Raw genomic sequence first — 23,251 nt, 5'->3', positions numbered from 1 at the left:
TTTGGACACGTGTGACCTGTCCCAGGGGTACACGGACGTGGTTGCAAGGAGTTCAATCCCCTCTGCACAAAGTTTTTCAGCCTCTGGCAGCCACATGAACTGCTTGCACTGGTGGGATCCGTGTGCTCAGAGCCAACACGGATATGAGGCAAGCATGGCCCTAAGCTGCAGCTCAGAGCACATCCTCTGTGTGACATCCACAGACTCCTGCTCCAAATGTCCCCTCCTCTCTGTGCTGGGGGGAGGGGGATGTGCTGCAGGGATTGCACAAGGCGCTGTGCTTCCCAGGGGAGAACAAACGGTCAAAGTGCAGAGCTCCACAGCTGTGCTGTGGGGGCAAAAGGGACACCCGGGCTCTGGAGCACCCTGTGCTGCTTGGCACACTGGCACTGCAGTGAAGACATGCAGAGAACAGGGTCAGGGGCTGGGGTCTAAGCTGCAAGGTGAAGGCGTGGAAAGAAAAAGTGCACGGGTTTAAATTTGGGAGAGGGAATTTAGATCTGAGGTCTCACATAGGAAATCATTCACCAAATGATAACTGGAATCTTCGGGTGGTCTGAGGCCTGGGAAAGGCCTCAGGTTCACAAGAACCTCTCTTCCAGGGTTAGAATTACAACTTCTGGCAGTGGCTAGAGGCTGGGTTTTTTGCAGGAGGGGAATGTTGTAAAGGGAACTCCCTTTTCCAGTGGTTCACCAGAATTCCAAGATGACGTAAAGGATGCATCACCTCTCCAGCAGAGAAATTATCATTTACTGTTTGGGATGGGTCCTCCCTTTGAATTACTATGTGGGCAGCCATCTTCACACGGCCACCCACTTCATAAATGGCCAGCAGGGATTTGCAGCAGCTGGAACACGGGATGCAGTTTTGCTGCAGCAGAGGAGGGGCAGAACGTACTGCGAAGCGAGGCGCGGTCTGCGCAGGGACACGCTCTGGCTGCGCTTCCACTGCTTGTTCTTGCGGCGGTTCCGAACACCATCTTCCTGGTCCATCATCTGATCCAAGAGTGTCAGGTCATCGGCGTTGAGCGGCGCCACCGAGATGTCCCTCACGGCACGGAATTCACCACAGTTGTTCAGGTGCTCGTTTTCCAGACGGAAGAAGTTCCACACGAACCGCCTGGGTGCAGAAAAAGGACCCAAATTACCCGTCTGGTTCCACTGGGCCGTCGCCCGTGTGTGGCAAAACCCTGGCAGATGCAGCTGAGGACTGAGCAGTGTGTGCCTCTGGGAACAGGCTGGGAGTACAGAGAAAGAGACAGTGACAGCAGCACCCACTGCATCACCTTCCCAGCCCTCTGGAGAAGAACGGATCTGTCAGGTTCGTTCACTGTTCTAACCACGGCAGCCCCAGAAGGCGGCAGCACTGCAGGCAGAAGCCAACACCCACCAAGAACATCAGTGGAGCTCAGCTACCTCCACCATGGCTGTGAGTGAGGTTCAGCTTCAAGGGCTTTTATTCATCTCAAGAAGCTGTAGGGCTGGGTCTCCAGCTAGAGGACAAGAGTGTAATGAGCCAGGAAACCTTGCAGGATCCAAACCTATGACGCACGCTCCAAACAAGTGGCTGGAAAAGTGGCAGAGATTTGAGAATATTTGCAAACCTGAAAACTAAGTGAGATCTCATATAGAAAACTCAACAATTTTTCTACACTTAGCATCCTGTTTGGGTTAAACATCCCATCCCTGTTAGACCTACTCTTCCATTTCAAGGACCAGTCTCTTCCATGTCCAAGGGTCAAGGCACCTCCCACCAAACTGATGTTGGACGAGTAATAAAAATGTAAAAGAGAAATGATCTGCCCAGTGAAGCAGCCTTACCTGAATACCTCAAGGGGGGCAAACACAGTGGAAATTATGTCCCCAGCATACGGGAAGATTTGCATGGAGGTGAGGGAGATCTGGATGGTCCATGCAAAACGCAGGATCACGTCTTCTACAATGGCACAGTAGTAGTATGCCTGGAGAGCAAGACAAACAGGACAGGTTATTGTACACCCTGCACAGAAGGACAGACCTCTTCAGGAAGACACAGAACTTCCTGCTCAACCACTAGAAGAGTGAACAGCATCAAATAACCTCTTTGAAACCAATAAAGACCACTGTGCGGCTAGAAAATCCAGTCCATTCCTGAATTCAGGAAGCACCAGTGGCCAACTGCAACATGCTCTAAACCCAGCAAGTTTTGTTAAAATACTGAGAAGCCTTCCCCAGGGTAAGAGCAGGCTGCATACGTACTTTCTGTGGGTAGACAATTCCTTCTCGAAGAAAGGTATTTTCACCAGCATTCTTGTCAAAGAGACCCCAGTCCATCTTCAGGTCCCAAATAAGGGTGTAGCAAGAGCTGATGAAGTAGAAGATAATCCACAGGTAGAAGAACACTTGGGTGTCACTGTGGTTTTTAGCTGGAAAAGAGAAGAACAGCATATTTCTGTACAGCTTAAAGCAGGTTGCTTCTTAAAACAGCTACAAACTGGCCTGACCCATGGAAACAACACCCCTCTTACCCACATTCTGGAAAATTCGGGGTAGCTATTCCCAACCAAACCAAAAGCCTTACCAGGGCAGGTTGTATATTGCTATTTAAATTCCCTTTCAGCTTGCTGAGCGTTCTGCACAGGGACTGAGATCTGCACTGGTGGTTTATTTTCCCGAGCCCCTGGCACACTCGTGGCCATTCGAGCTGTGAACAGCAGGTGGAGGCTGAGGGCCACGTTTCACAGAGGACAGGGCTGCAAGGCAGCGCTCAGCCAGGAGGGGTTTGGTTTGCAAGAACACGGGTGTGTTTTAGCTCGGCTCCAGATAAACAACCGTGATTTTGTGCATTGCATGCCCGAAGGAGGAGGGGCACTACAGGGATTCCCAGGAGTCCTTTTCAGAGGTTGTGGTGGAAAGAGAAAATAAGCAAAAAGCAATCAATACATTAACGTGTGTATAAATCCTGAAGGAGGCTCAGCATGGAGTTTTAGTTGTCCGTAGAGACCTCCTCTCTGAAACACAGGACTGTGGGCACGAAGTCTGCTCACCTCATGTATGTTTTTGCAACTTGGTTTTTTCCCATTCCCCCCAAAAAAGGTTACCTAGCTCCCTCAATTCAGCTGAATTTCCCTACATCGGTTGGCTGGGTAAAAACAAACAGATCTGATAACGCTGCTTGCTTTTAATTAGCATGGGTCATAAAGCTCAATGAAAATAAAATACGTTCCAATGCTTTGCAAAGCTGAGATGCTTTGCCTCTCCCTGCTGTCAGGAGTCTCTCCTCCTTCCTGTGCATCTCATTCCCTGATTCTCTCTAACAAAGCCACTAACACTTCTAGTTAAAAAAAAAGACAATGTTTGCAGTTCAAACCTGATGCTGTGCTAAGCAACAGCACTGCTGCCCATAGAAGTGGTTTTAAAACATCAGCATCCCCGAAGCTGATCACAGAGGGAGCAACAGGACAATCTGCTTGCTCCTTCCCTTTGTGTTTCTAACAACCACAATATAAATGGCATGCAGCAACCCGATAAAACCAATGGAGGTGAAAATGAGAGGCATTGTGTACCCGTACATTCCTCCCACTATGCCTTTCAGGCTTCCTGGACGTGATGTGCAGGATATAGGTCAAATACACACTAGTCATTCCCCTTTCAAAACACACCCCCTAAAGCAAACCTATTAAAAGCCACTTCTGCAGCAAAGCTCTGCTGCAGAGCAGATCTACATCGGCAGAGGAAACCGACCCAAGATCTGCTGCAGCTCTCAGGCTGGACTGGTTCCCCTGCTTTGGTGCAAGGCTGGAAGCCTTTGAGCAGCACTCTGCATCCTCCCAAGGCTCGGAGGTACCCAGGGAGAGGTCCCACACTGCAGAGAGCCATGATCCCACCCAGCAGCAGGCACAGAAGTCCTGCAGAGAAGGGGCTCTGATGCCCGGGCACACTGCTGCTGCTGCTTTGAAACCAAGTCTCTCATCTACTTTTAAAGTGCTGCTGCCCACAAACCAGGAGCAAGGGGAGGATTCTGGAGCTCAGCAATTAGGGCTCTACTGCAAGACTTCACTCTGCCCCCATCAGCTCCTCCAAAGCCTCTGCTGTAATTATGTCAGGAAGAAAAGGCAGATGCTGACATTCGGTGACTCAGAGACACTAAGCCTGTTCTTTCCAACATTATTTTTAGCTCATTAGATCTCCATGTTTAGTTCCTAGTACCAGATCCCTAATGATAATTCAAAGGTAGCTGATGGGTTCAGCACTTTCAAAGAATTAAAAGCTCCAAGCTACCCTGTGAGGCTGCAAGCTTCCTATCAAGCTTAGGTCTGAAGGTTAGGTCACATTGCTTTTTTTTGGTTTTTTTTTCTTTGAGGACAGAACATGAAAAAAACAAGTCTTACTTCACATCTTCATGGAGCAGACATGAAGAAGGCAGCACACAGTACCATCCATCACCATGACTTTGGCCACATCCCTGGTGTGAGCCATGCCCTGCAGGTGCAGGGCTGAACAGCAGCTAAGGAACATTGCTGGACACTCCTTTAGAGGTCTCCAACCATAGAGGGGATAGTCTGGCCCCAAATTATTATCTCAAACTATGTAAGGGGCTAGCAAAACTGTATTCTAAGTTGGCAATTACCCAGGAAGGTGTTTTCACACTGCTCAAACCTAAACTGCCTCAAAGGTTACTGTGTGCAATTATGGAACAGAGGAGTACCAGGAAGAAAAAGGCCCATGTAAGAAATCTTGCAGCATTAACATCATCAACCTCAAAAGGAAATGCTTGCTTCTAGTTAGTTAGGTTATGATGGCCTCAGCTCCCTTTCCCTGCCCTGATCTTTCTAGCAGTCTTTTCAGCAGCACCTGGGGTGATGCTGGTCACCCCTCACTCCTGCTCACCCCCTCACTTTCTCCCGCTCCATTATGCATCCAGCTCCTGCAAAAAAATCCATTAAAAACCCAAACCATTTCCTGGTAAAATGCTCTCATCAGAACTAACCTATTGTCTTCAGCCTTGGCCTCTGAGTCCCTTCCTTTAATCACTTATCCTTCCTTTCCTCCTGCCTGCAATGCTGTTTGATGCCTTCCCTCCTTCAGTCCTCATTGGTATGCAGCTGGTGTACAGAAATATGTTCCTGCTCTAGGCAAGCAATTATATCTCAATCTCTGCTGGCTGGGCCTGGTGGCCCTCTTCACTGCTGCTCAGGGGGGTAGAAAATCAAGGCATTCGTATTCTGCCCAGAGGCTCCATCTACTCCTGGCCTGGCAGCTTTCCAGGAACAATAAATAGCTGTGCATACATATGATGACATCACCAGGGATTATTTAAGCAGGAACTGTTTCATCCCGTGTTGTTTTTTGTTTGCTTGGTTAATGATGTGCTAGAAACCACCAAAAATCATGAGATTCAGTCAGTCTCAGGATGGGAGAAGCGTTCTTGGATACCTGGTAGATATCAACCTCTCCAAGAGGGAAAAGAAGACCAGTTCTTCAGCATCCCATGAACTGCAGCAACTCTGCAGCAAGGGGTAGGTAAAGGACCTTTCTTCTCCATGCTCCAAAGGGCACTGTCAGGCAGCAGCTTCCTAAGCTACAGTTATGCAAACCAGCACGTGCAGGATGAACCACCCCTCTGCAGAGAAATTCACAGCTGTACCCTCCCTGTTGCTTTTTGCAACCTTTACCAGAGAAATTTCCATCAGCAGCCTCAGTGTACCCTATAAAAGGCTGCTCCAGCAGATACTCTGCACAAACACACCCACAAACAGCCCCAGAAGGTCAGCTAGACAAATAACAGAAGGCTTCCATCTCTGAATTGAAGCTGTGAATGGCCACAGCCCCAGAAAACAGCCAAAGGCACTTGGAGCAGCAGAATTTACTGCCTACAAAAATTGCTGATGGACAGTATCTTGGATCCCAAAACCAGCCCCAGAGGACACAATATCTGACTGGCATTTGAAGAGAAACACTTGACAGAAATTATAACCCCTTCTTAACACAGGCAACAGAAAGGTTGCTTTCCATCCAAGACAGGCAGCAAATACTATCCTGAATGCTGCTAATATTGACTTTACTTCCAAAGAATACTGTTTATCCTGCTGAATTATTCCAGGGAATGTAAACACTATACAGTATTCAACACAGCCAAAATCAATGCCATGTATTATTGAAGATCTGGATAAGAGCACAAAGGCCCTTGATAAGCACTCCTGGTGTGTCAGCCCCTGCAGCTGGCTGCTGGTGGGGAAAGCTGTGATAAAAGCTGTAAGGAGTGTGGGATTATCAGGAAACATGGTCAGGTAAGCCCTCTACAGACAGAACTCACACAGCCCGAGCAGCAGCAATTAAAAACCCCTCGGTCCAGGCGTGCCAAATCCAGGTTCCTCTGATGCCCAACAACCTTTCAAACACAGATTTATGCAGGACAAACCCCAAAATATGTATCTATTCACAGTGTGCTAGCCAAGCCCAGACAGAAGAGTACTGAGCACTTATTCTCTCTGCCACCCAGTCAGCCTGGGGATGACCAGTGCCCATTACCTCCATCCCAGCACACAAGGGGTGTGGGGGGTGTGACAGCCAGAAGTGACTTATCTACACAAGAACTGCAATCAGAATGACATCTCAAAGCATTTCTCTAACACCTTCCTGCTTGAAGCAGTGTTCCTGCTCCCTCAGTAATTATACTCTTAATGAGGGGAGAGCAGCAGTGTTGCCCTCCTGCCCAGACAGCTTCTCAGTACTGACCAGTGGCACAGCCACAGTGTGACTGGGGACTTCCTGCAGTAAAAAAGCAAATGACCCAGAGGAGCAAAGGGAGAATTCTCCATTGTGCACTGAGGGGCTTTGTCAAACACCAACCATTTTGTCTGAACAACCTTCCCATCAGGTTCTGCAAACCTCTGCTATAGCTTCTGGGCACAATTTACAGCGGAAGAACTGTCAGGAGAACACATCTCCTCTCCTCTTCTGGTAAGATTCTACACTGGTAGAACATAGAAATCCTCAAATCATGTTTTGACTGAGAAAAATACTCTGCAGATTTGCATCAGGTTTCTAGGACTATATGACTGTGTCTGATTTCAAGACATGGCAGCAATCTCATTGCACTCAGCAAAGAAGAATGTGGTTTAATTGCAATGGGAAGAAGCACATCAGTCATGACTGAGACTTGATCCAATTCTTCTTCTGGGGTCTTCTCTAGCATTTGAGAAAGTGTTCCTGGGGGATGCTTTGCTGCTGCTTTAGGAAGGATAGGTTTTCCAATCTATCTGTTGACCAGCAGTCTCACTCATAAAAATACCTGGATTCACAATCAGAAAGAAACAGCATGGTAAGCAGGGACTTTGCTGGACAACCTAGAGACTGGGACAGTGTCACCTGCTACCTCTATACTGCTTTGAGATTCAAAACCAGATTGCTTCAAAATAGAATGAAAATCAAAATAAAAAAGCCTACTGTCAGATGATTACATCTCCTAGATTTCTGCAGCACCGGAGAACTCCAGATCTGCACTTGTTTGACAGGAAAATCACTTGTGACGGAGTCAGTTGCTTCTCTTAAAAAGTTCCATTAAAAAAATGCCAGGCTTCCCCCTCTAATTGCCCAGGGAATGAGTTATCAGTAGGCCATCCTTTTTACTAATACCTTACTCATTTGTGTTCCTGCTTCTCCAGCCACCTTTACTGCTGAGGTATATGAAACCACACCAATGGTACTGCCAGTCCACATCCCAGCTACCAACATCCATCTCTTGGCTGCAATCCTGAGCAGGGAATGCAGGAATCCCCCAGCAGCAAGGTGCTGAGGCTGCCTCTCCCCCACAGCACACCAAGAATGTCCCACTTGACATCCAAAGATTCCCAGGTCTTGTAGCTGCTTCCCACCCCTCATTCATCACGATGCCCTCAGCCATTGCCAGTGGTGTCACCACCTTCCTGCTGGAATGGATCACTGGTTCTCCCACCCTCTATTCCACTGCCCCTCACCTGGGGAGGGGGAAGACTTCCAGGAGAAGAATAATTATGCATGGCAGGAAGGTGGTAACATCAGGTGGTTGCACGGGAAGCTGCAGGAGGATACCTGACTACACCTTAGCTCTGCTTTTCTCTGCCAGCCCAAGTGCTGGCCCAAACCCCCTCCCCGCTCACTTACCTGTGAGAAAGCAAAGCTCCTGCCAGCACCTCTGCCTGCCCAGGCTGCTCCAGCTCTGCCGAGCTGCTCCTCACCCTTGCCAGCAGCTCAGCCCCAAAGCACCATCCGGGATGGCTGCTGAAGCAATCAGAGGAGCTAAGAAGCCAGGGTGGAGGATCTGGGCTTGCCCGGGGTGCTGAGGACACCCACGTCAAAGACAGGAGGAGGTCAGAGGCCAGGATGGAAATGTTTGCCCACGGCAATGCCTCCAATTCTTCACTAATGACACTGCTGCTGTGATGGAAAGGATCAGAAAGAATGGCTAATGAACACGACTCATTACTGAAGGCCTCCTGGGCACGGGATGACAGCGTTTCAGACAAAAATTCATCCTAGCTCACAGTAATGTGACAGCCATTGCACGTTTCGGCTCCAAATAATCATCCTGATGGAGTTGCCAGTGTGCTGTGCTAAGACAAGTTGTGTGAAAACTGCAAGTATTAAGAAAGCAGCCAGTTAATCCCATTACAAAGTTTGTTTTACTTTCAGAGGTCAATCCAAGCACTCTAAGGCTCTTCTGACACCTAAGTCAAATGATCTGGCTTGCTGCAGCACTGACAGCTCTTCAGCACTGAGAAAGAAGGGGAGAGATGGGAGACCTTGTACTGACACACAAAGGATAAGCTAGAGAACAGGATCTCAGAAAAGCTTCTTGTTTCAGTGTTTCAGAAGCTTTGTACCTGAATTCTAGATGTCCATTTATTTTCTTTTGCCTCACTCCCTAGAAATGGAATAACATTTCTCAGATGAGGTATTACAAGTTGCTGCACAAGTGTCTGATCTCTGTAAAAGTGATTTTAGTCTCAGTTCTCACATCATCTTGTTTTTGTGTCCTGTAAGAGTTTAGGATCAGGGTTAATTATTGTCCCACCTACCAACCAATTCACCCTGCAGATTCGGACAAGGTGACACGGGCTAAGTGACACCACCCACTATCCAGCACTTGGGCTGGCAGAGAAAAGCAGAGCTAAGGTGTAGTCAGGTATCCTCCTGCAGCTTCCCGTGCAACCACCTGATGTTACCACCTTCCTGCCATGCATAATTATTCTTCTCCTGGAAGTCTTCCCCCTCCTCAGGTGAGGGGCGGTGGAATAGAGGGTGGGAGAACCAGTGATCCATTCCAGCAGGAAGGTGGTGACACCACTGGCAATGGCTGAGGGCACCGTGATGAATGAGGAGTGGGAAGCAGCTCCAAGACCTGGGAATCTTTCACTGTGTTGTCAAAAAGCAGCACGTTCCCCATTCATCTTCATCTGGTCAGAGCTTAGTAAGGGATGGTCCAACACCTTCCTGCCAAAGCCCATTAATCCAAGGATGATTCTTTCCTTGAAGCTTCACATCTCTATTCCTTGGCAAAGCAAGGAAGGAAGTTTCACAGTTTTTTCAGGCTTTAAAAAAGACAAATTGCACATCCCTTCAGCAGGAGAAGCCAGTAGCTGAAGCAGTGGCAGGAACACAGACAGAAGCCCTACTCTTTAGAGACAGCCCTATTTAGTTAACTTCTGTATTTTTAATTACTGTCAGTTTTCTGGGCTGTTTAATGAGAAAGTGTGTGGCTGTTACATTATCTTGGACCGACCTAAGGCTCTCCAGGGCACTTCCAAGCAGGTGGCAGCCAGCAGTTTTATTTGGAGTACCTGGAAAAGGCGTGGGAGCAGTGTGGAAGAGGAGATGCTTACTCAAGTTTCTAGGCCATGGGGGATTAACTCTGGAATAATTCAGAGGTTAATAAATAGCTGGATACTACCCAGACCACACGAATTCAATCAAATAAATTGTTAAAAACAACCTTACAATGAAAACTTGCTCAAACTATCTTTCCTTTCAGTTTATGGATAAAATATCACATACCCAATTTTTATTCAGAACTTGTGTTTAAGCTTGGTTAACATGCTTCTGAAGAGCACCAGGGTAAACACACCAGTGCTATGCTGAAAGATCCCACAAAAGAAAAAACTATGGATGGGCACAAAGCACTTGAGAAGCTCAGTTCTTCAGAAACAGAAGCCAAATCTTTACTCTGTGTGAGCTGATGATAGCATGGGAGCACCAAGGAAAGAAAAAAATGACAGACAGCAGCAAAAGAAAGATGTCTCATTTCATGAAGGATAAAGCTGGAACATAAACAGCAGCATAAACATTGACACCCCCCCTGCAGTGCTGTGTCCATTTCTGGAGTCAACACAAGGAGGACACAGCTGCTGGAACCAGTCCAGAGGAGGCCATAAAGATGCTTAGAGGGCTGCAGTATCTCTGCTCTGGAGCCAGGCTGGGAGAGTTGGAGCTGTTCAGCCTGGAGAAGAGAATGCTCCAAGGAGACCTTAGAGCACCTTCCAGTACCTGAAGGGGCTACAGGAAAGCTGGGAGCAATTTTTTACAAGGGCATGGTGTGACAGGCCAAGGGGAATGCATTCAAGCTGGAAGAGGTCCCTTTTGTCTTTTAGGGTTCCTTCTAACCCAAAGCAGCCTGGGATCCTGTGGTAATATTCAGCTATCCTGGAGGGAGCTCAGCCCTGTTAAATCCAGGGCAGAAGGGAGCCAGAGGCTCTGCTCACCATGCTGCAGGCAGCTGACAGCTTCGAGTTACAGCTCAGCCTCATTTGCCTCTGCAAACACCCCCCACAGCACTGGATTTACAGAACGTGGCCTTTGCTTCCCATTCCTCTGAGCAATATCAAAATACTGAGAACTCTTCCTTTGGGAGCTCAGCAACAGTTGCCGTTGGGTTGCTGCTGTCTTCCCTGAGATGTGGTTGTGTTTCTGAGCCATGGCATCAGCATTTGTCCCCGTCACTGCTGCCTGCTCTGCAGGTGGGAGTCCTCATCATCTCACAAAGTGGAACAAGCCTTGTGCCTGGCTCATAAACACCTTGTTACAACCCACTCCCTGACAGCCCTGAGGAGCAGAGCAGTTATATATGGCAGCCAGGAGAACCAGGGGCAGCTGTCCTGGCGTGGATGCAGGCTTCAAGGGGAGGAGAAAGAGAGGTCAAATTCCTCACCAGGACATTTTGACAGATGCTGCTTTTCCTTTTGGTTGCAAAACCTACCCCAACCTTCTCACAGAAGGCTCTGCCAGACTGTCCACCCCCCAGGGAAGGAGAAGCATTACTCAGCCCCCACAAAGCAGGCACTGTATACAAAAGCTTATAACCAGTGACTGTAGCCAGGCAATAATCTGTATCTGTCTCATCATGGGGTTTGGTGGTGCTGACTAACTGGACTGCAGGGCTGGAACTGAAGAGCTGCAGAATGTCACTGAGCAAACAAGTTAAAAGGGGAACAAGCTCTGGGGCCAGAGCAGTGGGGAGGGGATGCAGAGGGAGGCTGGGGGCACCACTGATGCTCCCAGCTCAGGTTTGAGCACACGTGTGGACACAGAGTGCCTGACTCCCAACCTTCAGCCACCCTGCACCACTGCACTGCTCTGCCACTGAAGCACAAGGCTGGACAAAACATTACCAGTGTGACTTTGGGACCAGATACATCACAACAGCCATTTCTTATTAGAAAACTGTAGGTTTCTAATTAGCCTACCACCCTCCCAAAAGCCTAACAAGGAGCATGCCTTGAACACTCCTCCCTGCCCCGCCACAATCGTATTTCAGGATAAGTAATTGGTCACAAGCATTTTGTGGCTGCTAACACCTGGAGACACAGAAGGCTTGTATTTTCAAATAAAAGAATACAGCTCTTAGGACTTCAGAGCAATGAAAGGCAGGGCGACTGCCTGAAGTGCAGAAACTAAAAGCTTTTTCCCTCAGAACAAGAGAAGAATCAAGTAATTGTCGTTTCCAGGGAGATGGGGAACTTGAGGGATCAGAGCTCAGTCTGCAGTTAAATGGATTGGAAACAACTCCCTACACCAGCTGAAGAAAAAACATGGATAAAAACACACAAGAAAACCCAGTGATTGCATTCTCCTAGCACTGTGCACACCTCCCCACATTCAGGGATGATGGACTGACTTTATTCAGATTATCCAGGTTAGCTACTCATGAATGCCAAGGGATAAGTAACTTCCTATGTTCTCCTTTTCATCACACGTCTCCCATTTAGCATCCCTTCACAGCAAAAATTGACAGGGATTCTAGTTTTCTCCTTTTGAGAGCAAAACCTGAAAATCTCTTTCTCACTCTTCTCAAGCACAGTGCTAAGCAGACCAGGCATGCACAAAATACCTAAAAGATGTCCAGATACTCTTTGCAAGCTAGGCAGCCCTTTGCCTTTCCACTGAGATGCTTCACAGGTGGCAAAAGACAAAAGTTCATGCTCCAACAGGAGCTAAATTGAGCTCCTCCCACATAAAAAGCAAATCCCATGAGTTGCAAAGGGTTTAAAAAAATAACCGATACCTTTGTGAGTGCTGTAGAGGGCTGCAAATGTCACCACAAAGAAGGTGGTGGAATATTTTCCAGCATTAACCAGATGAAAGGCCCGTTTGTTATCGCGGTAACGGCGCAGGCACTGGATGAATCGCAACCAAGCAGGGATGCACTGGACAACTGCTCTCACTCCGTAGGAGTAGCTGTAACAAATCTGATTATCTGCAAGAAAAAGAAAAAATTCAGGGACAGAGTCAGCAAGCATAAGCACTCCTATTGTCTTCTTTCCTGTAAGCACAGTATCACTTGACATGACTGCAATCCCCCGTCCATGTCTCCTCCTCAGCACACACACACCCAGCACAGCAAGAAGCTCATGGCTGGAAAGTCACCTGGAGCCCCTGACTGCATCCCAGAGGTACACAGGTCAATGACATCAATATGACATCAATAACACATCCAGACAGATTACCATCTCACCCTTCCACTGCTCCCCGTGTAATTAACGTGCAAGAAGACTAGAAATAATCTATTTTAAAATTTATTTTCTGCTGTGGGCAGTACTGAGAATAATCAAATTAGAGATGGAACTACAAAAGGCCTTAGACACTGTGTTTTTGTACATAGATAGGAGAGCATTCCCAAACACTGCAGGACAGCTCAAAAAGGCTACTTTGCCAAGATGTCCTTGACCCATTTTTCTTGTATACTGTAATAGGAATAAAACACACTTCAGCATGTGTTTGGGGTTTTCAGCATGTGACTGGGGTGAGAGTCAACTACGACAACATGACATTGTGTCACACCCCTGATGTTTGAAAGCCTTTTTTTTGTTTTTGAGGAAATAACCAGGAAAATCACAGCTTTTTCCTAGAACCTCCTGGCACACCATATTCTTACAGTGCCTTGCTTACCACATGTAAACCAAACACCCCACTGGCTAACAAACATTTGTTTCTTATTCACATAAGTGAAGACAAGTTTTTAGACAATATTTATGCCAAAGCACTGCACTATCATTCTGCTGTTGGGACTGGAAGAGGACAAGTTGTTACCCACTCGGTTGCTATATTTATTTTATTTTTATTTTAATAAATATTTAGCTACGTGCGACACTGTCTTAAAGCAAAGAGAAAGATCAGACAGATTGGAAGAACAAAGTGAACACTTATGCTTATTGAAGCATACTGCAAATTCTTCCAGCAAGTGTCAAAACCATCAGGAAACACAAATTGCCAGCAGTCACTGCTTGAAATGAAAAGACAACACAGCCTGGTCCAGGAGGAGACAGGTATGATTTTGCCACTGGGAAGGCCAAAGTCAGAATTTATATTCCAGCTCTACAGCTCTTCTGGCTGGAAAGGGGAGGCAGAGCATGCACACCCCTGGTATCACAGCACCAATTCCAAGTGAATAAGCTGAGCTCTGAGGCTGTTTCTCCATCCTCTGCTGCTGCCCTGTACTGTGATGGAGCCTCTAAGAACCAGGCTGCAGCTCAGACAGTTGTGCTTAACAAGCTCATGCACCTCATTTTCATGCTGAGCAACAGGCTAAAAGCAAATACCTGGATAAACTGCTATGAAATAAAACAACAGTGCCAGGGAAATGGGAATTCTTGACTCTTGCCAGTCAACAAGTGCTGTGCCTGAATTCTTTGACGAACACACACATCAGGCCAAATGACTGGATTAGGAAATAAACATGGATGTGAAATTCCATTTCTCTGGATGGAAGTAAGAAAGGGCAGAATCTCTCTAACGCTGTGTTTACAAGAAGCATCAACTATTTCAGTTTCCTATGTCACTGGCAGCCATCTCCAAAACAGACAGATGACTGTCAGGTTGCCTCGCTCAATGTTTTTCAGATCATTTTGATTTTTTGCCTGGGTTGTCAGCATTACTCTACCTGTATTTGCCAGAAGTCCAGCATTGTCCTCCCACTGAACCTCAAAGCTGTAGAAGCAGATCATGTATTCCAGATCCATGAGTATCACGACCAGGCTGTTGAGCTGATCAGCCAGCCAGAAGTCTGCAAAGCCTACCTTGTGGAAGGGAGCAGTGAACACTCGAAACTGTCAGGGAAAAACCAAAAGGAATAATTCATGACATAGTGTCAGAGACATCTAAATGCAGGACACCACAGTATTGAACAAATATGGCAATAACAGAAAAGCTTTAAGATTTATTGCTGACCTTTTGCTCCTGATGACAGAAGAGAGAATGCTTTCCTCACTTTTAGTACAAATAACATTCCTGCTTTCTTCTTTCCCTGTGCAACTATTTGTGTTCTCCCCCACACTGTTGATTTTTGACTGGCAGAAGAGCCCAGTCTCCTCCAGCCAAGCTCTTTCCCACAAATTCCCCATATCTCTGTGTAAGAGCTCTACACCTCTCTGTTTCTCCCCTTGCTCCTCATTTTGATCAGCACCATCTTTCAACCACTTCTGCCATGTCTACCAACATCTTCCACACTTGCCTTTCCTCACATTTAATGTCAGCATGACCATCAGTCTGATCCTGGCTCAGTTTACTTGATCCCTACTTGTTCTTTGGTGTGAGAAGCTGTAAGAGTGCAGATTGCTACAGCTGGATCTCCCAAAGCCTTGAGCAGGGAAGGGGTTAAAGGAAGGGCAGAGGTAATCCTATTGAATGTCAATCAGACTCCCCCTCAATCCCAGTCCACTTCCCCTCTAAGCTTTAACAGCAGTTTTACTACTTTCAAACCAGACAGTTTTCATGCTCCATTACCCTTGATTACAACTCTCTCTACCCAGTTAGTTATAGTTACTGAGGGCCAATTTCTCAAAGAGACAGCACCAGCCAGCAGTTCAGAGATTTACGAACCTTTAAATTAATGAAAGCACAGCCTAATACTGCTCTTCCATATTACTCACCTTATTAACCTGAAGGCTACACAGTTACAGGAACCTGGGAAAGGACTGACACTCTCATCAGCTTGTAATGACAATTTAAGGCTCTGGTCCTACATTTCAAAGCCAAATAGGGGATTGAGACTTAGTGGAATAAACCAGATGTGGATCTTGACCCATGCTGAGAGCAGAGGTCAGCACCCACCTCCCTGCAACCTCCTTCCAGGGAGGTGTAGAGAGCAATAAGGTCTCCTCTCAGCCTCCTCTTCTCCAAACTAAGCATTCCCAGTCCCCTCAGCCTCTCCTCACAGGACTTGTTCTCCACACCCATCCTCAGCTTGGTTGCCCTTCTCTGACCTCCCTCCAGCAGCTCAATGTCCTTCTTGTAGTGAGGGGCCCAGAACTGAACACTTGAGGTGAGGTCTCACCAGTGCTGAGTACAGGCACACCATCACTGCCCTTCTGCTGGCCACACTGCTCCTGACACAAGCCAGGATGCTGTTGGCCACCTGGGCACACTGCTGGCTCTTATTCAGACAGCTGCTGACCAACACCCACAGGTCCTTTTCTGCTTGAAGAGAAAGAAGAGCCTGGCAGGGGCTAAAGAACTTTTCTGACACAGAGGAAGATCAGTTCAAGTGCAACTTGCAGTCCCTCAGGGACAGGCAGAAGAGAACCCACTCCTGAGTACCAACAAGGGGATGGGGATGGTCACAGCTGGAGGCAGCAAAGCCTCCCATGTCCACGTGTACTGAAGTACCCTCCTGATGTGGTTCTCAGAGAACTGGAGGTGCCAGTACTGCTCTGCTACTCCTGGTATATATCAGACTTCATTTTGGCTGGAAATGAAACATGTCAAGCATGTGAAGAAAAAGGCTCACCCAACCAAAATCTGTGTGACAGCCACAGTTCTAAACATTTTGCTGTTTAAACCTCCTTTCACCCAGATAGCTCCTGGCAACTGCAAGGAGAAATAACATACAGTCACCCAGCCAATTACATATTATAAAAATTGGGAAAACCTAATAGCTGCTCTTCATGTGGTTTATCTGTCCTCTTTTTTCCCTTTCCTCCCCCCACATAACACACAGTCAGATGCACTGTGTCATTTCTACCATTAAAGTGGATCTTGCATTTTGGGGAAGCCTTTTTTTCCCCAGGAGACCTTGGGCTGAACGGGCCTGTGCATGCCCAAAGATGTGTCTGTACTGCAGGACTGCAGCCTAGAGAGAGCAGGGACAGAGCAGGTGCTGGAAACTGAGAGCTCTGTGAAGACTGAGAATCTCACTCTGTTAAGACATTAAGGTAAATTAGCACAGATCTTGCTCACATAGTTCCCCTAGCACCAAGGGACAGCAGTAGGATTAATGAGGCTTGGGACTAAAGGTACATCTATGAGAGATGGCTGAATGCTGGGAGGCAAAAAGTAAGAAAATTTGCAGTAGTAAGCTGCAAATCAAATAACAGAGGGAAACACAGACAGTTTAACTCCCTGTGTGCACACCTGCACACACATGCTTTAAGCATGCTGCTGCATTTCATCTTTGTCATGTTCCAGATAAAGTTAATTGCTTTAATTGGTATTAAAATGAGCCTGTGAAGAGCATCAGGCAGCCAAACCCTCTTCCACCCAATGCTCTCAGAGCAGATCCAGCAAGAATAAGCTGTCGAGGGAACCAACTTGATTAAAGTGAATTTAATAGGGCATACAGGGTGGGGATGAACGTGTGAAACAGCCATTTGGGAAGAAACTGGTGAGCCAACCAACAAGTCTGTTCCTTGGAGCTCCCACCAATAACTGGCACAGTGAAGCAGAGTCCACATTCACATTCCATTCAGCAGATTTATCTTGCCCGGGAAATAGGAACTGGGTCAAAAATACTTTGCTTTGAAACATTTGCAGAACCCTCCATACACACACCCAGGAACTTAATTTTATAAGAAGTAAACTTTGCAAATGTTCCCTCCCCCTCCATCAGTGACCTGTCTCAGTGCTGGCACTCCCCCAGTCTGGGCTGAGGAACACCCACACAGCCTTGCCCTGGAGCACCATAACCCTGACCAAACTGTTTGGCTGCATTCAGGAACAAACAAGCAAAGGTACTGGAGTGGTTTTACATGTGCAAAGTCTGTATACAGCTCTCTGTAGGAAGATAAACAAGCAGCTACCTGCAATATGAAGATAATGAGAGACTGGTACCAACAAGCAGAAATTTCTTCCACAAGCCTGTGCCCAGCAGCCATCTGCAGTCAGTACCTTATCAATGTCTGCTCTAGGAATACACAGGGACATAAGCATCCCCTTTTCCTGAGGATTAGTGACATTTGTACATACTTGAATACTACGACTAAACTACAGCTTTTTTTGCTGTTTTTAAATTTTTTATTTTTAAATCAGACTTACCAATAGTTTGAGCAGCCAAAAACGGGACTTGTAATATAAGGTTTTGGTAGGGTTGATGAGAAAAAGCAACATGAAGCCATACAGGATAAGTGGATTCACCTGCATAGGGATGTAGGTGAATTTACCATATATACATGCCAGCAGGCTCAGGCACCACAAAACCCCCAGGAAACCAGCAATCTACAGAAAGACAGAAAAAACCACACAGATACCTTATGAAAATACAGCTCCAAACCCAACAATGAATTCTCATTATAAGAAAAGGGACAGCAGTGCTCAATCGTGTAATCTAATCAGACTTCAGCAACTTCCCCTTCTAATTGTGTTACAAGTCCTTGCCAGGAAGGGCAGCATTTTTATCCTCCTGACAGCCCACGTGGCTCAGCCACTCCTACAATCACTTCTGCTTACCTCAAAGAGATGTTGATGGGACAAGTTGCTGCGGGGATTGAGTTCAAAGATGAGGACGTGATTGACTCCAGCCTGTCTCCAGCCATACGTGTTGATACCCAGGAGAAAGAGGAATTCTATCAGGAGAAAGCCACCTCGATAGATTCTCACCAGTGGCCACACATTTGGTCCATCTATAAAAGCCACACCTGGCAAAGACAAAAATGAAATGGCTTCAGTGACAGCACAAGTCGTGTCACAAAGCAGAGTTGCTTTATGCTGGCTCTCAAATGCTTGGCTGTGCCCCTGGAAACAGGGTATGCTCCTGAGCACCTCTATATACCAGCAAGTGGAGGACTTCTTGTCTAACCTTTGAGGATTTATGGGTTTTCGAGGGAAAAATTCAGCTTCCAGCTGGTACAGCCAGGTGCCCAGACTAAGATCCCAAGTCTCGCACTACAAGCGTGAGAGACAGCACAAGAATAAATCCCTACTGCATGCACCTAAAGGCTTTGGTTTGATGGAGATGAAATCCCCCCAGGCAGATACACAAATGCTTCAGCTCCCCACAAAACCAAGCACCACCATTTACTGTATTGAAAACAAAACTCAGTTGTGCTTAATCCCTGAACTCATCACAACTGCAGTGTGGTGCACATCCCTAACCAGCCACACCCACAGAGAAAGCCCAACATAAGGCAGATGTCCTGGAAAGCCTGGCACTTCTTCTGCTCAATCTTCAGAGTTCTGGAAACAAATTTGCTTCATTTTTAACAAGCATCTTTCTCTAGCAGGAGCCCCTCTGTAAAATATTCTCCCCCAGTTGCCCAGCACAGTTTTTTTTTTTGAGAAAAACACAAACAAAACCCAGGTATTTCAATCCTCAGTCTCAGTTTCATTGAGTGTTTTTCTTACCCACATACTGTTTTTGAGAGAAGAAAAAACAATAGTTTTACAGAAACAATGCTGAGAATTTATTCCCACAAACCTTGCTAAGTTACAGCCCTGAGCTGTACAAACTTTTTCTCAGAGAAAGCATATCTATAAAAAGTTTCATGTGTTCAGCATCATACTTTATACTACATAAAATTACAGAGTAAAATTGTGCAAGGAGTAATGACTCAAGAACTGTTGTTTTAAATTTAAAACTTGGAGACAACTGCATTCAGGCAAAATAGAGTCAAATTTTGAACAGAAGAAGCTGAAAATACAGAATTGCAATATAAGCATTTCAAATTTTTATCTGTAGTGCCTGTAAACAAAACCAAGGGAGGTGCTTCCAAACAGGACAGAGTGGCCCCAAAAATACTGCATGGGAGCCAGAGCAGGACAGATCTGCTGTGTGCTATTCCAGACAAGAACACCCAGACCAAGGTTTATCCTGAGGTGAACACAGTTTACTGTAACAGCACAGCATGCAACTTCCATAGCTAATGTCTGCTAATCTTATTTCTGGACTCAGGGAGGTAAAGGACCATAATTGTGTTGTGGAAAAGCAGCTGGCTCTGGAGAAAAAGCAGATACTGAACAGTACAACAAGCAGCTAGGAGTAATTCTATTCTCCTCTGATACCAAACCCTATCTAGCTTAACTTCTGCAGTACGAAGCCTACATGTGATTCCCCTCCATGCTTCCTAACCAAACCATTTTAATCACTAGAGCTGAGCAGTTTGTCTGAACCCCCAAGGACTCTGCTTGCAGGGAAGCGCTCAGCACTTGTTGTACTTCTAAAATTGGGCAAGACATTGGCTTACTAACAAAAGCCATGTTTTAGTGCTGTTTCCCAGGTTCTACATATACAGTGGTAAAATCATAGAATCATAGAATTGGCTGGGTTGGAAGGGACCTCAGAGCTCATCAAGTCCAACCCTTGATCCACTCCCACTGCAGTTCCCAGCCCATGGCACTGAGTGCCACATCCAGGCTCTTTTGAAATATCTCCAGGGATGGAGAATCCACCCCTTCCCTGGGCAGCCCATTCCAATGGCTGATCACCCTCTCCAGAAAGAAATTCTTTCTCATGTCCAACCTAAACCTCCCCTGGCACAACTTGAGACCTCTTGTGCCCTCTTGTCTTGCTGAGAGTTGCCTGGGAAAAGAGCCCAACCCCCCCCTGGCTCCAACCTCCTTTCAGGGAGTTGGAGAGAGTGATGAGGTCTCCCCTGAGCCTCCTCTTCTCCAGCCTCAACACCCCCAGCTCCCTCAGCCTCTCCTCATAGGATCTGTGCTCCAGCCCCTTCACCAGCCCAGTTGCCTCCTTTGGACCTGCTCCAGCACCTCAATCTCCTTCCTGAGCTGAGGGGCCCAGAACTGGACACAGGACTCAAGCTGTGGCCTCCCCAGGGCTGAGCACAGGGGCAGAATCCCTTCCCTGGACCTGCTGGCCACGCTCTTCCTGAGCCAGCCCAGGATGCCATTGGCCTTCTTGGCCACCTGGGCACACTGCTGCCTCCTCTTCAGCTTCCTGGCAATCCAGACTCCCAGCTCCCTCTCTGTCTGGCTGCTCTCAGCCACTCTGTGCCCAGCCTGGAGCTCCCCATGGGGTTCTTGTGGCCAAAGTGCAGGACCCAGCACTTGGAATGTTGAACCTCATCCCGTTGGGATCAGCCCAACTCTCCAGTCTGTCCAGGTCCCTCTGCAGAGCCCTCCTGCCTTCCAGCTGATCCACACTCCCCCCAGCTTAGTGTCATCTGCAAATTTGCTGATGATGGACTCAATCCCCTCATCTCAATCATCACTAAAGATATTGAACAGCACTGGGCCCAACACTGATCCCTGGGGGACACCACGGCCGCCATTTTGATGCAGCCCCGTTCAGCACCACTCTCTGGGCCCGGCCCTCCAGCCAGTTCCTAACCCAGCACAGATGCCCCTGTCCAAGCTGTGACAGCTTTTTCAGGAGAATCCTGTGGGAGACAATGAAATCACAAAAACTACTTGGCTAAAGCAGCAGACAGGTCAGCAAAGTAATGTCCAATTTATAGAGAACACCTTGCAGTTAGGATGGTTTTTGCCCAGTATCTGAGGTAACACAGAGATACCAGCCCATGACTGCTGATACAAACACGTCTATAATTCACATTAGTTTAATAACATCTGCTTTAGAGAGATGATAATTTTTATGAATTCATTCTCACATCTGTGCCACTTTTTCATTCTTAATACCGAGAGATAATGTAAACACAAATGGCTTCAATCGTATTTGCATCTCACACAGAGATCAAACATGTTAAGTTACAGGGGAAAAAAGATACAATGAATAAAGAACAGCTTCTACACATTAAACAGACCCTTCTCACAGAGGAGTCGAGTCTCTGCCTCAGCCACTGCAAGACCAAATGGCAAGCCTTGCAAACAGCTTCTCAAACAGAGAAATTTTATCCCAAGAGATGACTGGATCCAATTACAGAAACATCTGATTAAAAATTCTTTTAAGTCAAGAACACAGACAGGGGCTTTCCCTAACGCAAGAGCTCATATGCTGATTTATTAACCTTTTCCTTTGCACTGCTTAAGCAACTTACAACACTACTGAAATCACACACACAATTAGCAAAGCTGCTTGTGATTAAGCACTGCCTCTGGATCTACAGCACTAACGTGGCTTTCATGCTAATCTGAGTCCAAACCCAGAAGACTCAGAAGGTGCAAAGCAGGATAAAATGAAGGCCTGAGAGAAGCAAAAATTTACTGTAGCTTTTAAAAAGTATTATCAAAATTTTGCCAAGAGGAACCAGACACTAAAAACCTAGAAAATTTTGCATTAATATTTCCTGCGTGGCACAGTGCTCACATGGCTCTGTGTCTGCCCTCCTTCTCTGCAGGGAGGCGGCTCCATGTAAAGTAAGTTTTATGGGCACCTCTTTCAAGGTGGGTGAGAACTGTGTGTTCACAGAACAATAGGAGTAATCTGTCTCTGTTCATGGATGTTGTACCTCTGGAATATCACTCCAAGAGTAAGGAGGAATCCAGAAGAACAAACCATAAACCACTCAAAGTCCCAAATCCATGCATATAACATGAGAAAAAATCCACAATCTGATACTGAGCAGAACTAATTATTCACAACAGTGTGATGTGACTCTGGCTAATTTAACCCTGAACACCCTGACCAAGCCAAATCCAGATCCAGCCCCTCACTAAGTGAGGAGAATCCAAACAGCAAGGCACAGGAGCCAGCCAGCTCCAGTTACCCACCTGAAAGGATGACAGTGACATTCAGTGCAATGAACAGCCCACAGAACAACCCAACCCTGAAGGTAGTCCAGGCTGGCACAGGCTGCAAACAAAGCAAAGGTGGAATTAAGGTGGAGTACATAGGTCATCAGTAAAGTCAGATTAATTTGCAGGGTAAATTTAAAACCAGAAATACAATGCTCTGATCTCTGGATGCACTCTTGTTCTTGAAACGAGGGGGGCTTCTTTAACTGAAAATGCTGCATAATATTCTTTCCTATGTTGCTGCCATGTTGAAACAGAGCCTGGGCATCTCAGCATCCTTTGGAAAATATTCCAGAATACACAAGCACTAAGCATATGTTATTTTTATCAAAAATTTCCTTTTACTATTCATCTCACCCTTTCAATACCTCGGCTGCATGCATTAGGAATAGTAAGCACACTATTTCCAAACCTTCTGGAACTACAGCAGATTATGTGACTGTGTACCCCTCACAGCTGGCAGAGCAATTATTTTCACCACTTCATTCAAATGCCTAATGTAATTCAGCACCCTGACAAGCTGGAGAAGCAGCTTCACTGTGTAACTCAATCTCTTACCTGAGCAGCTCCTAAGGGTGGAACACGCAATCGTTTCATAGCCTTCTGTCTGTCTCCATCTTCTAACTCACTGGTCACCACTTCCTAAGAGGAGAAAGAAACCTCACAGAAGTTCATTCAAATAATAATAACGTGGTACTGTATTAAACAAACAAACAGAAGCAGTTATTTCCAAGTTACATCTGAGCCCTGGCCTGATACTCTTTTGATACACAAAGATATGAAAAGCTCACCAGGATGCAACAAGCTGCTAAGACAATACAAGTTAACCCCAAGTGAGCTTTCCTGAGAGAGAAGTCACCTGCTGAAAACTACAAGCCCA

At 46.6% G+C, this 23,251-nt stretch overlaps 1 protein-coding gene across 1 annotated transcript in view; it reads right to left on the bottom strand.

The window, feature by feature from the left end:
- Nucleotides 1-23,251, bottom strand: part of XPR1 (xenotropic and polytropic retrovirus receptor 1) — a 93,773-nt gene that overhangs the window by 5,665 nt on the left and 64,857 nt on the right. The window contains exons 6-14 of the mRNA XM_071751374.1: nucleotides 22,930-23,013; nucleotides 22,348-22,429; nucleotides 18,172-18,359; nucleotides 17,761-17,940; nucleotides 14,393-14,558; nucleotides 12,518-12,709; nucleotides 2,239-2,405; nucleotides 1,822-1,961; nucleotides 899-1,120 (exon numbers count right to left, since the gene is read on the bottom strand). Of these exons, the coding sequence (XP_071607475.1) occupies nucleotides 899-1,120; nucleotides 1,822-1,961; nucleotides 2,239-2,405; nucleotides 12,518-12,709; nucleotides 14,393-14,558; nucleotides 17,761-17,940; nucleotides 18,172-18,359; nucleotides 22,348-22,429; nucleotides 22,930-23,013 (1,421 nt within the window). The remainder of the gene's footprint in view (nucleotides 1-898; nucleotides 1,121-1,821; nucleotides 1,962-2,238; nucleotides 2,406-12,517; nucleotides 12,710-14,392; nucleotides 14,559-17,760; nucleotides 17,941-18,171; nucleotides 18,360-22,347; nucleotides 22,430-22,929; nucleotides 23,014-23,251) is intronic.

This window comes from Heliangelus exortis, chromosome 8 (genome assembly GCF_036169615.1).
Source record: "Heliangelus exortis chromosome 8, bHelExo1.hap1, whole genome shotgun sequence".
Lineage (NCBI taxonomy): Eukaryota > Metazoa > Chordata > Aves > Apodiformes > Trochilidae > Heliangelus > Heliangelus exortis.
The sequence above is the reverse complement of the archived record's forward strand: the minus strand, read 5'-3'. Positions and strand labels throughout refer to the sequence as shown.